This window comes from Colletotrichum navitas (assembly GCF_030913465.1).
Source record: "Colletotrichum navitas strain CBS 125086 chromosome Unknown LY79scaffold_1, whole genome shotgun sequence".
Taxonomy (NCBI): Eukaryota; Fungi; Ascomycota; class Sordariomycetes; order Glomerellales; family Glomerellaceae; genus Colletotrichum; species Colletotrichum navitas.
The window spans coordinates 674680-687404 of NW_026850547.1; the positions used below are offsets into that span (position 1 = coordinate 674680).

The 12725-nt window shown below is 54.4% G+C and overlaps 2 protein-coding genes across 2 annotated transcripts; both read left to right on the plus strand.

The window, feature by feature from the left end:
* Nucleotides 1-797: 797 nt before the first annotated feature.
* LY79DRAFT_7866 (uncharacterized protein) lies at nt 798-1402 on the plus strand. The gene has a single exon (XM_060565122.1). It carries the CDS (start codon nt 913-915, stop codon nt 1273-1275), a length of 363 nt encoding a protein of 120 aa, XP_060420617.1. The 5' UTR covers nt 798-912; the 3' UTR covers nt 1276-1402.
* Nucleotides 1403-7960: 6558 nt separating this feature from the next.
* LY79DRAFT_503328 (chitin synthase) lies at nt 7961-11689 on the plus strand (the record flags this gene model as incomplete). The annotated part of the gene is made up of 2 exons (XM_060553389.1): nt 7961-11201; nt 11256-11689. The coding sequence occupies 2 exons, from the start codon at nt 7961-7963 to the stop codon at nt 11687-11689; spliced, it is 3675 nt and encodes a 1224-aa protein (XP_060420618.1).
* Nucleotides 11690-12725: the final 1036 nt, after the last annotated feature.

Sequence of the window (12725 nt, forward strand, 5' to 3'; positions counted from 1 at the left end):
TCAGCAACAAAGGTGCCAAGCTGTCGGACCCGTCGCAGCTGGAGCTGGAGCTGGAGCTGGAAGGATTCGGAGCTGAAGGTTGCTGGAGTCTGGGTCACTTTGGCTGAAGAAGGAACCAAGAGGCCATTTCGTGGCTTCGGGCACAATTACAATAGGTACTCACCTCCCAACGTGGCACTTGGCAGCGACTCGCGCACCAACCTACCTACCTACCTACGTATCTTGCTGTTTGTTGTATACGTAAAAGTCCGAAAGCCCCGTGGCAAGGTACAACGACCGCGGTAATGTGATTGGACTGGCGCTCGTTGCCCGAAGCGCTGCAGATCGGATTTGGATGGCGTCGACTGGGCGTCGAGGGAGCGTCTCGGACAGGTTCGGATGGGGGATTGCCCCTCGTTGAATTACCATGGATTTACAGTGAATGACACGAGACTTCGGTCCGTTGTGGTAGGCAAAGAAAAGGTGTCTCGAATGGTCGTTCCCTGCCATTCACTGGGCTTTGAAGGGCCGTCCGACTTTGTGCTCCATGGTGGGCGACCATGGAAAGCTGGTTCCGTTGTAATGAAGGTGGTTGGTGATGATCGGATACGGAGGTAAATTGCCTACCCAAGTGTGCATACAATTGGAAGGTATTCGTACGTACCCCTTGGCCGGCTGGCTGTACGAATGATGCCATCCAATGCAACCTGCCCCGTGTTGTCTGTGTCCTGCGTGCAGCTACTGCAGATGCAGACGCAGATGCACAGTGCGGCCTGCAAGCGCATCGAAAGGAAGGAAACAAAAGGAATAGCAAAGTACGTATTTCTCTGGGCTGCGTGGAACCGACCTACATAGCACCTACCTACCTACCTACCTACCTTGGTGTCTGGGTTAGTGTGTATTAGGTAGGTACCTACCTGCTCGCTCAGATACATGGTATTCGTAATCTGCCTTTCATCGGTTGCTCTTGCCACAACATATGCGTGGTGGGAAGGCATCTCCCTCGCATTCCTTTCTGCTTCTCCTTACCTGACTACCGTATATCACGGCACCTCCAATATTGCCCACGGCCGAGCGGGGCATGTGTCGGTTATCTTACCCCTCCGCTGGCCATCGTCAAACACCCGCAGCCACCACCACAATTGCTTGGTCGATACACACAGACGGCAGACCCGAACGGAACTCCACCACATCGCACTCCCCCAGACTGGCTCGGCCAGTCGCCGTGCCTCTGTCAACCTCGTGTCACAGCACCGCAACGCTGTCATGTCACCTTGGGTCACCGCCTCTCCGTAGAGCCAGTGTCATTCAACAGAGACCCTTGGACCCTCGGCGAGAGAGAGCTGGAACGCGCCAACTACATGTCAAACCCGTTCGCCGATGAGGCGGGACGCCCTCCAACGTTGTACCAAATCACCCCCCGGGGACGGATGTCAGACATTGACGGCCGAGGCGGGTAGGCACCTGGTGTCCGGTTGACCTCATCCCTTTACGCACTCACCAGGCACTCTTTATTGTAGGCTCTCCACTCGTTGGCTAATGAAGCAGTAATGATGTTCGTTTCACCCCGAACCGAGGGTAGGTGGAGGTGTCTAACCCTCGGCCTGGTACCGGTATTCGCCTCACCCGTCCAATTCATACCGGCACACTTCAGCCCCTTTCGGGAATTTACCGGGACATCAGAGGTGCGAAGTACAACTATGCGCGTTGCAAAGATTCGCGTCTCGGAGACCCTTGTTCTCACTTGGAGTATTTGGACTTCCCAGCGGCTTTGCCGGGGTGCGCTGACTTTCCCCGCGGCGCAGCCCTGTGCAAAAGAGAGCGCAAAAGAAGGGACTTCAGGGTATCGATGCCTGACCAAAAGAAGAAAACGAACCCGACACGTTCCCCGCAAGAGAAAAGAAGTGAAGTTCGAGAACCCACTGTTAGCATCTAGCTCCGGATAGAATGCTAGGGGAAAACGCCGGCATCCGTACTTCCCGTGTTCGTTTCGAAACTTCCCTCTCGCCCGGCTCTCCTGTCAAGCAAGTCTAAGTGATGTTGATTCGAGATCGATGGTGATTGTCAAGGAAAGAAATCCAGCTCGAGGGCGCATGTTCTACTTGATTGCAACACACAAAAGAGCCGAGCGGCGCTGCATTGTCGATAGTACTCCGTAGGCGCATGGCCTTCCACTTATGAGGGTACAAATATCCAGCTTCACCGTCGTCTCCGCCGTTCCATAAAGATTCAAGTGGATTCTGATCAGCCCCAGCGCCCCAACGTGGGTCCGATGGCCAAATCGGCGAAGGCTGGGGTCTAAAAAATGGTGCCACCATACGACCCTGCAGCCGCTATTGGAAATAGAGAAGCGAGCAGACTGAATAGGAGAAGCGAAAGGGGGAGGGTCACATGAGCAGAAGATGAGAATTCCAACGAGCACACAAATGGCTGCGCCGCCGAGGCATCAGTGGAACTCTGCGAAAAAGAAGAACAAAAACAACAACAACGAAAGTTCAAGGAGAGGCCGCCTTGGATACGTACTGCACCTCAGCCGGCCTCGACGCTAGGCACGCCTCCATTCGAGTCTGTCGTCATCTCCATCCACTCAGCCACTTCGTATATAAAATCGAGGATGTGTTTGGAAACGGAGGACTCACCGAGAAAAGCGGGTGCTGCGGGTTTTGCTCGTCATGTGAGGCATTCAGCACGTTACTGTCGCCAGGTACTGCAAAGTCGTATGCAGGGCATGGATGACTGACTGACCGTGCTCGTTATCGCACACGCACCGGACAAGTTACAGTGGACCAATACCGCCGGGCCCACTGTTTGAATTGCCAAGTCAACCGAGCCGACCCCTTTTCAACGTTGGCCTAAGACCCTCACCCACCTATCTCCCGGCGGCGGATTATGGCGCTGTACTGCTGGGCAGCCTTGCGCATATTGCACCGCTCAGTGTGGTCCGACGTCGAAAGCATACCGTCGTACGTCGAATCATTCCGAGGTCTTGTCGAAACCTCGCTGCGCCTCTGACTCTTAGGCTCGGGCGCCCTCACGATCCTCGATCAGTCCGAGGGTCCAGCGTTTGAAGGCAGTGGGCCGGGGCGAACATTGCGGATCGCCGCTGCTAGTTTACACCTATCCGTACAGAGTGCGACTGCAACCAGTGCAGCCTTCGGTCGCAATCATTTTTGGCTTGACTGTACCCCGCATGATATGTACCATGCAGCCAGACGGCTGGATGCATGTTGAGCCTGGAAATTGGGGGACACCGGAACCTTGGTACTGGTTCCGCTTCCTGGTGCATATTTGTATGAAGTCGCCGTCACTGAGCGGATTACACAGCCGCACATCTCGACAGCAGGCAACGGGCGTGCTAGAACGAAGCATTTCCAAGGTCTCTCTTTGTTTCTGGCGCCATGTGCGAATCCGTTCATGGAATTTCTCTACTCAAAATGGTGCCGAGCCCACCGTACTCTTTGCGAGGGATTCGCCGTAATGACTGCTCACCTCCCGAACCGGACTGGACATCTCGTATAACTGGATGTGGAACGTCTTTTCTCCCTACTTCCACCCCCCATCGTCTCCAAATCGGTGTTGACCACCCGACGCCCACAGCTCTTCAAGATGAGCTAGCATCGCTAGCTTTGGGTTGGCATTTTTTGCAGGCTCAAACATTTCTTCTGCCCTGACGCTCTTCTGCTGCGCGGCCTATCGTTGGACAAAACCGCACTTCGGCATGGTAAGGTATACGGAAGCTACAATGAGGCCGTCCTTCACAACTCCAAGGCGGATAAGCCGTTGTTCTGCATCTCGACCCAATGACCATCCTTACGGTAATCTGGCCTCATATGGCGATTTTCGGCATGCTGAGGATCCTAGGCTTGGTACATACTCTCCCGCGACATTATCATTCACCATGATCGTAAGTAGCGTGTACAAGTGCCGAACAACGTACGCTATCAGAGAACACAACATCATTTAACTGACACAGAATCGAATTTCGGTGCCGATTCGATAGGGTCTCAACTGAGAATCAGCGCAGAGCACTTCACCTCAATGAGGGTGGTTTGTCAGTACACTGGGCAAGGCGCCATGTTTTGAGATGAGACACGAAGTTAATGCTAGCCGCCGTATCAGCCTTCGGCCGATTCACTGCCGTCAGATTGATTAGATGAATTTTCGTCCGATGGTTCACCGAAACGATACATACTATGTACACAGTTCCTGCTGAAGACGGCTCATTGTCGTAATCACGAGGTGGGGCATCGTCAGATAACACCACCCTCGGTTGATCGGCAAGTCACTGCAAGCTACTAGAGGATCTACTCAAGATCTGCGAGAATCAACTCATGAGGCAGCGAAAAGGAAGGATTTCCCCACGATCCAGCGGCACGAATATAGTTCACTTGTTTTTATTTTTTAGGCCCATCTGTTCGCTACAAACCTGGAAAGCAAGCTTGGAACCTCGGAAGCTAGCCGATGCGAGTGGGACGAGGAAACGCAGATAATATCAGGAGAAACGTGCGGTTGGCCACTTGTGGGTTTCTCGATAACGGCACAGGGCTCGAGTGGACGCTTCACTGAAGAGCCAAGACAGAGTGTTCATTCCCAGCGGGGGCTGCAAGGGCTGCAAGAAACCGAGCATGCCTTTGGCGAAAGCGGTTGACAACAACAGTGACAGCCGCAAATCCGGCATGTTGTGTTAGGAGCGAACTGATCAGGATAGGCGCGCGTGCCCCGACCTCAGATGAGATCGCCCGAAGCGGCGTGACAGCACCTTCATCTGGTGGTGACAACAAGGGATGCCAGGATACCGCGAAATGGGATAGGCGGAAGGGTCAGCTATGCCGTGTGTTGATGGAGAGGAAACATTCCCAGGCTGATTTCTTGTGCCCCCTCGAGACGCGGGTACTACATCGATGCTTTGACCATGGGTACCACGTGGATATCTCTTCTGGGGGTTAAAAACCATCCCAGCAACGATGACCTAGAATACTGCTGGACGAGGTAAAGAAAAGCTTGCCCTCCACAGTTGAGTTTCGCGTACGGAGGCAAAGCAGACTGGATCCGTAGGAGCTATGGGGTAGTTGGTGTGGCTAGTTGGGACATTGGATTGCATAAAGTCCGTAATAGTCGAAGAACAAATGCCCAACAAATGCCGGCCTACAGCGCCGGGATAGATATAACGAGATATCCTGGGCCAATGCACTACTTACAAGGGCCGGCAAGCAATCAAGTTGCGCGTTCTTCCCGTCGCCATCGCATCTTTCCTCTCACGACGACATAGCCCATTCGTAAGCTCGGGCGCCGTTCAGCACAGCACAGGCCAGGCTAAGGTGGATATTTCGAATGCCTCAAAGGTCGGCTGGTCGGCTGGTCGGCTGGGCAACAGGGGCGGAAATAGTAACCATGGTTTCTGCATGCTGATCTGGCTTAGACTACCGACCGGTATATACGTATGTGGTGGGTAAGGTACGAGCGGGGGCCCGGTTGATGGGCTGTGAATGGGTGGGTGTGTTCCTCATTCGTATGGAGTCCCGCCTTTGATATTATACCATGCTCTTCCACACTGGATACCCTTTGCATGACGGAGCAGAAGACGCAGAACCGAATTATGTTTTTGTCAACGCCAAACAAGAGAAACGCGTGAAACGGGCGATTGCGTTAGGGAGGGGGGCGGATACCCCCATCAATACATTCATGATTAAAGAGTGCGGTCATTGGCATGCCAGAGCGACGTTTCGGTTGTTGGTGTCCGTAGGGATACACAACTGTCCAGGTGAGGTCAGGGTACACTTGCGGTACTTTGCTGTGGGTCCACGAGCAGGGAATAACTTACAAATAAGGCCGATGGAGTCTCCCACATGAGTCACCCCCTGTTCCTTGATTGAGGTACCCAGCAGGTCCAACCTACTTTATTCTTAGCCTTCCTTTCGTTACCCATCGAAAGCAGTCGAAGCGGATTCTCGTACGGTATGTCGTATAGTGAGTGCGCGTCTTTTTATTCGTTCGTATCCTGCTTTGCTTTCCTCAGGATCAGACGGCAAGGGGGAAAAATAAAAATACAAAAGGGAGAAAAGGCAACGAGAGGGCCGGTAGAATCGAGTAGGTAGCATCGACAAAACGGGATCCAGCTGGCAACGCGGCGATGACAGCAATACGAGAATGGATGAGGCGAGGGTGGCCGGGCGGTGGTGGTTGGTGGTTGGGAATGGAAATGGGACGGACGGTACCTACCTTGGTACTCCTTTCCTTGGAGGAAGTGCAGCTGTTTTGCCCCCCCCCCCCCCCCCCCCCTTAGGCAAAAGAAGAGCTACTCTATACAGGCTAGCGAACAAGTCGAACGGTTACAACGCCGGACTCTCTCTTCCCCTTTTCTGCACTGCAACCTCCCTCGTCCTGGCTGGTATCCGTACTCTGTTCCAAAGCAATAATTCTCTGTGTCCATACCATCCGCCTCCCTAGCAAAGGGAAGCAAGGAAAGCCAAGTACCTAGGTAGGTAGTTGGCCGCCCCTCAGACATATCGACCCATTTACCGCGGCGCATTCTCTCTCGCGCGTTCCTTCTTTCCACTTCTTCTTTGCTTTCCGCCCTCTTGGCTTTCGCGAGAGCCGACTGACTCTCGTTTCCCACTGCTGCTCTCGTCTCTACAAATCGGCATCTCGGCGCCATTCCCAACAATCGAACCGCCTCCCCCCTCTCATTGCAGATTTTTGGCGATATCAGTCAGTCAGTGGCACCGACAGTCGTTCCCGGGAAGAACACACAAGCTGTGCGCACGATCGCGCCAGTTTACCGGCTCCATCGCTCAACCCATCCATCACGCGCTCAACCGGCGTTGCACTCGCCTTGTCGTACCTTGGCATCTCAAACCCCCCTCCCAGGTCGCGCACAATTAGCCCAAGTACACTCGATAACCGAAACATTCGTGTGGTTCCTAGGCTACATTTGCCTTGCATCGTCGTTTCCCAACACTGTCTACAGACTTCCCATCCGCCCGTCGTTCTCGGCGTCATTTTGAAACCCAGGTGTCTGCACTTGCGCCGCGACCTTCGTCCGCCCACCTCGTCCGTACTCATCGTCTCAATTCAGGTTGCATATCGTCTTGCGTCCACCCATCCATCCGTGTTCCTTGAGACGACTCGCGACACCCTGGTGCCAAGTTGTACAGGGAACCAAATAGGCTCGCAGAAGCCGTGCACATCTGCCTAGGTACTTAGAAGCGACAAAAAACAACAACCTCTTCGAAATTCGACAGGGGGAGAAGACGGCATTTTCAGAGTACAGGGAGACAAAGTTAAAAACAAGAAAAGGAGAACCCGGGAACGCTCGTTGGCCCGTTCATCGCTTGAGGTCTCGACCAAAGTTACAAGATCTAAACTGGGGTTGCCCGACCATCCAGGGCAGGTTTGAGTTGCGGCATCACGCAAGCACAGAGAATCAAACAGCGAGTCGCAGTCACTCCTTGCTCGAAAAGAGCAAGAGAGCAAGGCCTTCTTCAGGCGGCTTCCCTGCTTGCATTGTTGTCACGCCTGCACCGCAACGTGGATTTGCTGGCGCAGAAACAGAACACGGCTGCCCACCTCTCTCATTGATTCGCGGTCTCCTAAGGAACAACCCCCGCTGTCGACAGGGGTGCGTAGGCCTGCACAGTCCACAAATCCAGCCCGGAGGTGCTTTCCTCCCAATAACAACTCCTGTGAGTATGGCCTCCTGCCAAACGACCTGCAACAGCCTGTCGTCTTTCCGCTGCCGTTGTGGTTTCCTGGCTTCACTTCCCTCCAACACCGGTATTTCACTACCTTCCAGCATCCTGCTTTGAACCTCCCTCCCTTGCGAATCGAGCCCGAAACTGTCTGTCTCTTGTTTACACTTGTGACAGATCGAGCAAAGCTCACCTGCGGAAAGGGTGAAGTTTCCCTTCCTCTCCTGTCACTGGATGCCGCACACTTCAACTCGCAGTGGAACCAAGACTGACGTGTGATTCCTCTCAGGACCATGTCTCTCCCCGAACGGCCAGGGGCGAGCTCTCCTCTAGAGAATAGAAGACCGCACAGAAACTCGCCGTCGCGACGCACCCGTCCTGGCGATGTTGACGCCGATGGTTACTATCCCGTAGGAGGGCGACCTCAACACCGACGTGGGCACTCTGCCACCTCTTTCCCAGAGACGATCCCCTCGCCTAATATCAACACAGAGAACCAACCTTTATCCCCGACCTACGATCCGCCCGTTGCAGGACCCGCCGCCGCCGACGAGCCCTTCCAGAGAAAGCGAAGTTTGATCCGACCAGAGCGACGCAGAATCGACAAGGACCATCCTAACTACTATTACCGTCAACATGCCGCCAACATGAACGTTCTGCCCTCGGCTACCGGAAACGACCCGATAGTCGAGGACATTGAAGGTACCACAGACGTTTCTGGGCGCTCGCAGACGAACGACAACTACTCGGACGCCTCGCCGCCTCGGGCAAGTAACAGCAGGGAGAACAGCCGAGAAGAAAAGAAAGTCCCGACCCGAGCCAAGTCGAAGCGTGTGAGCCGCCACAAGTCCGGCAAGCTCAGTAAGAATGGCAAGCGGAAGCAGCAGATCGAACAGATTCGCCCGCCGAGCTTCTGGAACGTCTACTGTGCAATCATCACGTTCTGGATGCCAAACTTCCTGCTGAAATGCTGCGGCATGGCGTCCAAGGCCCAACAACGAGCCTGGAGGGAGAAGATGGGCCTGATCAGCATCATCCTGCTCATCATGGGGTTTGTCGGTTTCATCACGTTCGGCTTCACTCAAGCGGTGTGCGGAGCTCCTCCCCTCCGTCTCCGGGTCAACGATGTGTCTGAGGGATACATGATTTTCCACGGAACCGCTTACGACCTGTCTGGCTCTAGCCACCCCCCAGCTGAGGGTGTTCCCATGATCAACAGGACTCAAGGTGCCAACGTCTTGTACGACTTGCCCGAGAAGAACGGCGGAAAGGACGGCAGCTTCCTGTTCCAAAACGTCAATGGCCGGTGCAAGAACCTCATCACGCTCGCCGAAAATTCGGATGTCCCGACTGACAGTGATGGTAACCTGGCATGGTACTTCCCTTGCACCGTCTTCAACCAAGACGGCTCTTCGAAGCCCAACCTGACGATTCCCTACTACCTCGGATGGGCCTGCCATACCACGCGTAAGAGTCGTGATACCTTCTACCTGGACTTGCACGGCGCTGCCGACGTCTACTTTTCTTGGAATGACATCAAGAACAGCTCCCGCAACCTCATTGTGTACTCGGGCACTGTTCTGGACCTTGACTTGCTCAACTGGTTCAACACTACCCAGGTAAAGGTGCCCGCTCGCTTCAATGAGCTCAGAGACAGGAACTCGGCCGTCAACCAGGCTATTCGTGGACGCGACGTCACCAGAGCCTTCCAGGGTTCGTCAGACAAGCAGATGGCCGAGTGTTTCGAGGAGATCATCAAGGTCGGATCCGTCGACACCGACACTGTCGGCTGCATCGCTTCCCAGGTCGTCCTCTATTGCTCCCTCGTCCTTATTCTGGCCGTGGTGTTGACGAGGTTCTTCCTTGCCGTCTTCTTCCAGTGGTTCATCAGCCGAACTTACGCTGCCTCCAAGACGTCTCAGTCTGGAGACAAGCGTAAGCGCAACCGTCAAATCGAGGACTGGTCTGAGGACATTTACCGGGCACCCCCAAGGCTGCCTGGTGATATCGGAAGCAGCGTCAACGGATCTTCCGACCGCACCAGCAAGCGTCAGAGCTCCTTCCTGCCTACGACTTCTCGTTTCTCTACTGTTTACGGAGCGAACGCGGCGCCGCTCATCGGTGGGAAGCGGATGCCTACCACCATGGCCAGTTCGGGTGCCGGCAGCAACATGCTGCATCCCAACAACATGTACCGCCAGGGCAACGACAGCCGGTCCAACTTCATTCAGTCAGATCCCTATACAAGTAACGTCAGTCCGACCGAGGGCCCAGGACCGGCTGGGTTCATTCACGAGGCCGTCGTTCCTCAACCGCCGGCCGACTGGATGCCGTTTGGATTCCCACTTGCCCATACGATGTGCCTCGTCACCGCTTACTCTGAAGGAGAGCTAGGTATCCGGACCACGCTCGACTCCATCGCCATGACAGATTACCCCAACAGTCACAAGGTCGTCGTCATTATCTGCGACGGCATCATCAAGGGCAAGGGAGAAAATATGTCCACCCCGGATTACTGCTTGGCGATGATGAAAGACCACACCATCCCCCCCGAGGAGGTTGAGCCGTTCTCCTACGTGGCAGTTGCCAGCGGTTCCAAACGACACAACATGGCCAAGGTCTACTCTGGTTTCTACGACTACGGCGCCAAGTCTGCCATTCCGCTCGAGAAGCAGCAAAGGGTTCCTGTTCTACTCGTAGTCAAGTGCGGTACGCCAGATGAGGCAACCAAGTCGAAACCCGGCAACCGTGGTAAGCGTGACAGTCAGATCATCCTCATGTCTTTCCTCCAGAAGGTCATGTTCGATGAGCGCATGACGGAGCTCGAGTACGAGATGTTCAACGGTCTCTGGAAGGTCACCGGTATATCCCCCGACTTCTACGAAATCGTGCTCATGGTCGACGCCGATACCAAGGTTTTCCCTGACAGTCTGACGCACATGGTCTCGGCCATGGTCAAGGACCCCGAAATCATGGGTCTCTGCGGTGAGACCAAGATTGCGAATAAGCGCGACAGCTGGGTTACTGCCATCCAAGTCTTTGAGTACTTCATCTCCCACCACCTGGCCAAGTCCTTCGAGTCGGTCTTTGGTGGTGTCACCTGTTTGCCGGGTTGCTTCTGCATGTACCGCATCAAGGCGCCCAAGGGAGCTCAGGACTACTGGGTTCCTATCTTGGCAAACCCGGATATCGTCGAGCACTACTCTGAAAACGTCGTGGACACCTTGCACAAGAAAAATCTGCTGTTGCTTGGCGAGGACCGATACCTGACAACCCTCATGCTTCGTACTTTCCCCAAGCGGAAGCAGATCTTTGTGCCACAAGCTGTCTGCAAAACCACGGTGCCCGACACCTTTGCCGTTTTGCTTTCACAGCGTCGTCGCTGGATCAACTCGACTATCCACAATCTGATGGAACTGGTCCTCGTCCGAGATCTCTGCGGTACTTTTTGCTTCAGCATGCAGTTCGTGGTGTTCATTGAGCTTATGGGAACTCTTGTCCTGCCTGCCGCCATTGCCTTCACCTTCTACGTCGGTAAGTAATCGTAGCACGGAAATCTTATCGATGCTTAGCTAACGGAACCCCCAGTCATCATCTCCATCGTCCACTCGCCTCCGCAGATCATTCCCCTGGTTCTTCTAGGTCTCATTCTCGGACTCCCCGCCGTGCTCATCCTCTTGACTGCCCACTCCTGGACCTACGTGATGTGGATGCTGATCTACCTGGTATCACTGCCCATTTGGAATTTCGTCCTTCCCACGTACGCGTTCTGGAAATTTGACGACTTTTCGTGGGGTGATACCAGAAAGACAGCAGGCGAGAAGACGAAGAAGGCCGGTCTCGAGTACGAGGGCGAGTTTGACAGCAGTAAGATCACCATGAAGAGATGGGCCGAGTTTGAGCGTGAACGCCGGACGCGAACCAACTACTGGGGCTCTAAGGAGAACATTGTCGGCGGAGGCAACACCTGGTCGGTGCCCCCCAGTCATCAGTACAACGACGACTACTTCTCTGATGCATGAGAAAAATCATACGACCGGGCGTTCTTTTTCTTTCTTTCTTTCTTTCAAGCATAAGGGTACAACAGGTTTATACGAAAGGCGCTATCGTTGGGGCCTATTTTGCTTCTGATGATGAACAAAAAGGGGGGATTGCGAATAGTTGAGACTCGGCACTTGTAATAATGAGAGGAGAAGCCGCGAGGTGGATTGTGTCGAAGACGCTATGTGTTTTGTTTTTTGGACGCAACTTGACTATTGTTTTCCATTGTTAGTCACACCCCTGAGACTTGCGTTGTATGGGTCCTAGAAGAGGGCGGATGTTGTGTACATTGTCATCATGGCCGGATTATCGGATCTGTCAGGGGGCGGGCGCTTTTGTGTGTGTCCATTGAGTGAGAAGTGTTTGCACAGTTCCAGCCTCGTACATAACCTGGAACCAAACTGGTTCATACACCGTAGTGGTATTGCCTAGTAAAACCAACCTCTTTTCCCGTTCGTCCAACTGATCCGACCGGACGCCTTTGCAAAAAAGCAACTGTTGACTGCCCAGTGGTCCTACCCTTCTCGGCCGAAAGGCGTTGGTTACTGCTGAGCAGTCTCTGGCGGGAATCCTCGCAATCTCTAACCCTCTTGTCCTCACCGTGGTCCTTTCTCCAACCACCCCCTTTCCCCCCCCCCTCTCTTGATCCGCGAGGCCCCTCCCTGTCATCCTTCTCAGCCAGCAAGTCACCGGTCTAGAAGGCCGGTTTTGATTTTGATTTTGATTTTGACCCCCCCCCCCCCCCCTTCCCTCTGCCAGCCAACAGAAGGCGATGAGATTGATCGCCAGTTGTTTCGGATGCTTCAGAGGCCGAGGAGTGTAGGGCAGGCACTCTGACTAGCGGATGCAGGGCCGCTCGAACGGGGACATTGGTTGTTGGTTGGGCATCAGTCTTGGTATTGCCTCCTTGCCCCCCTGCCCTCTGATCGGGTGGTGCCGTCGGAGCTCGCATAGAGACGCCTTAGGTGCGTACCCGCGTGCCTACCTACCCGCCCGCGACATGAACGCATCCAGGAG

What these genes read in the sequence shown, in the direction of transcription:
- LY79DRAFT_7866 (XM_060565122.1), top strand. Translation starts at nt 913, where the DNA reads ATGGTATTCGTAATCTGCCTTTCATCGGTTGCTCTTGCCACAACATAT.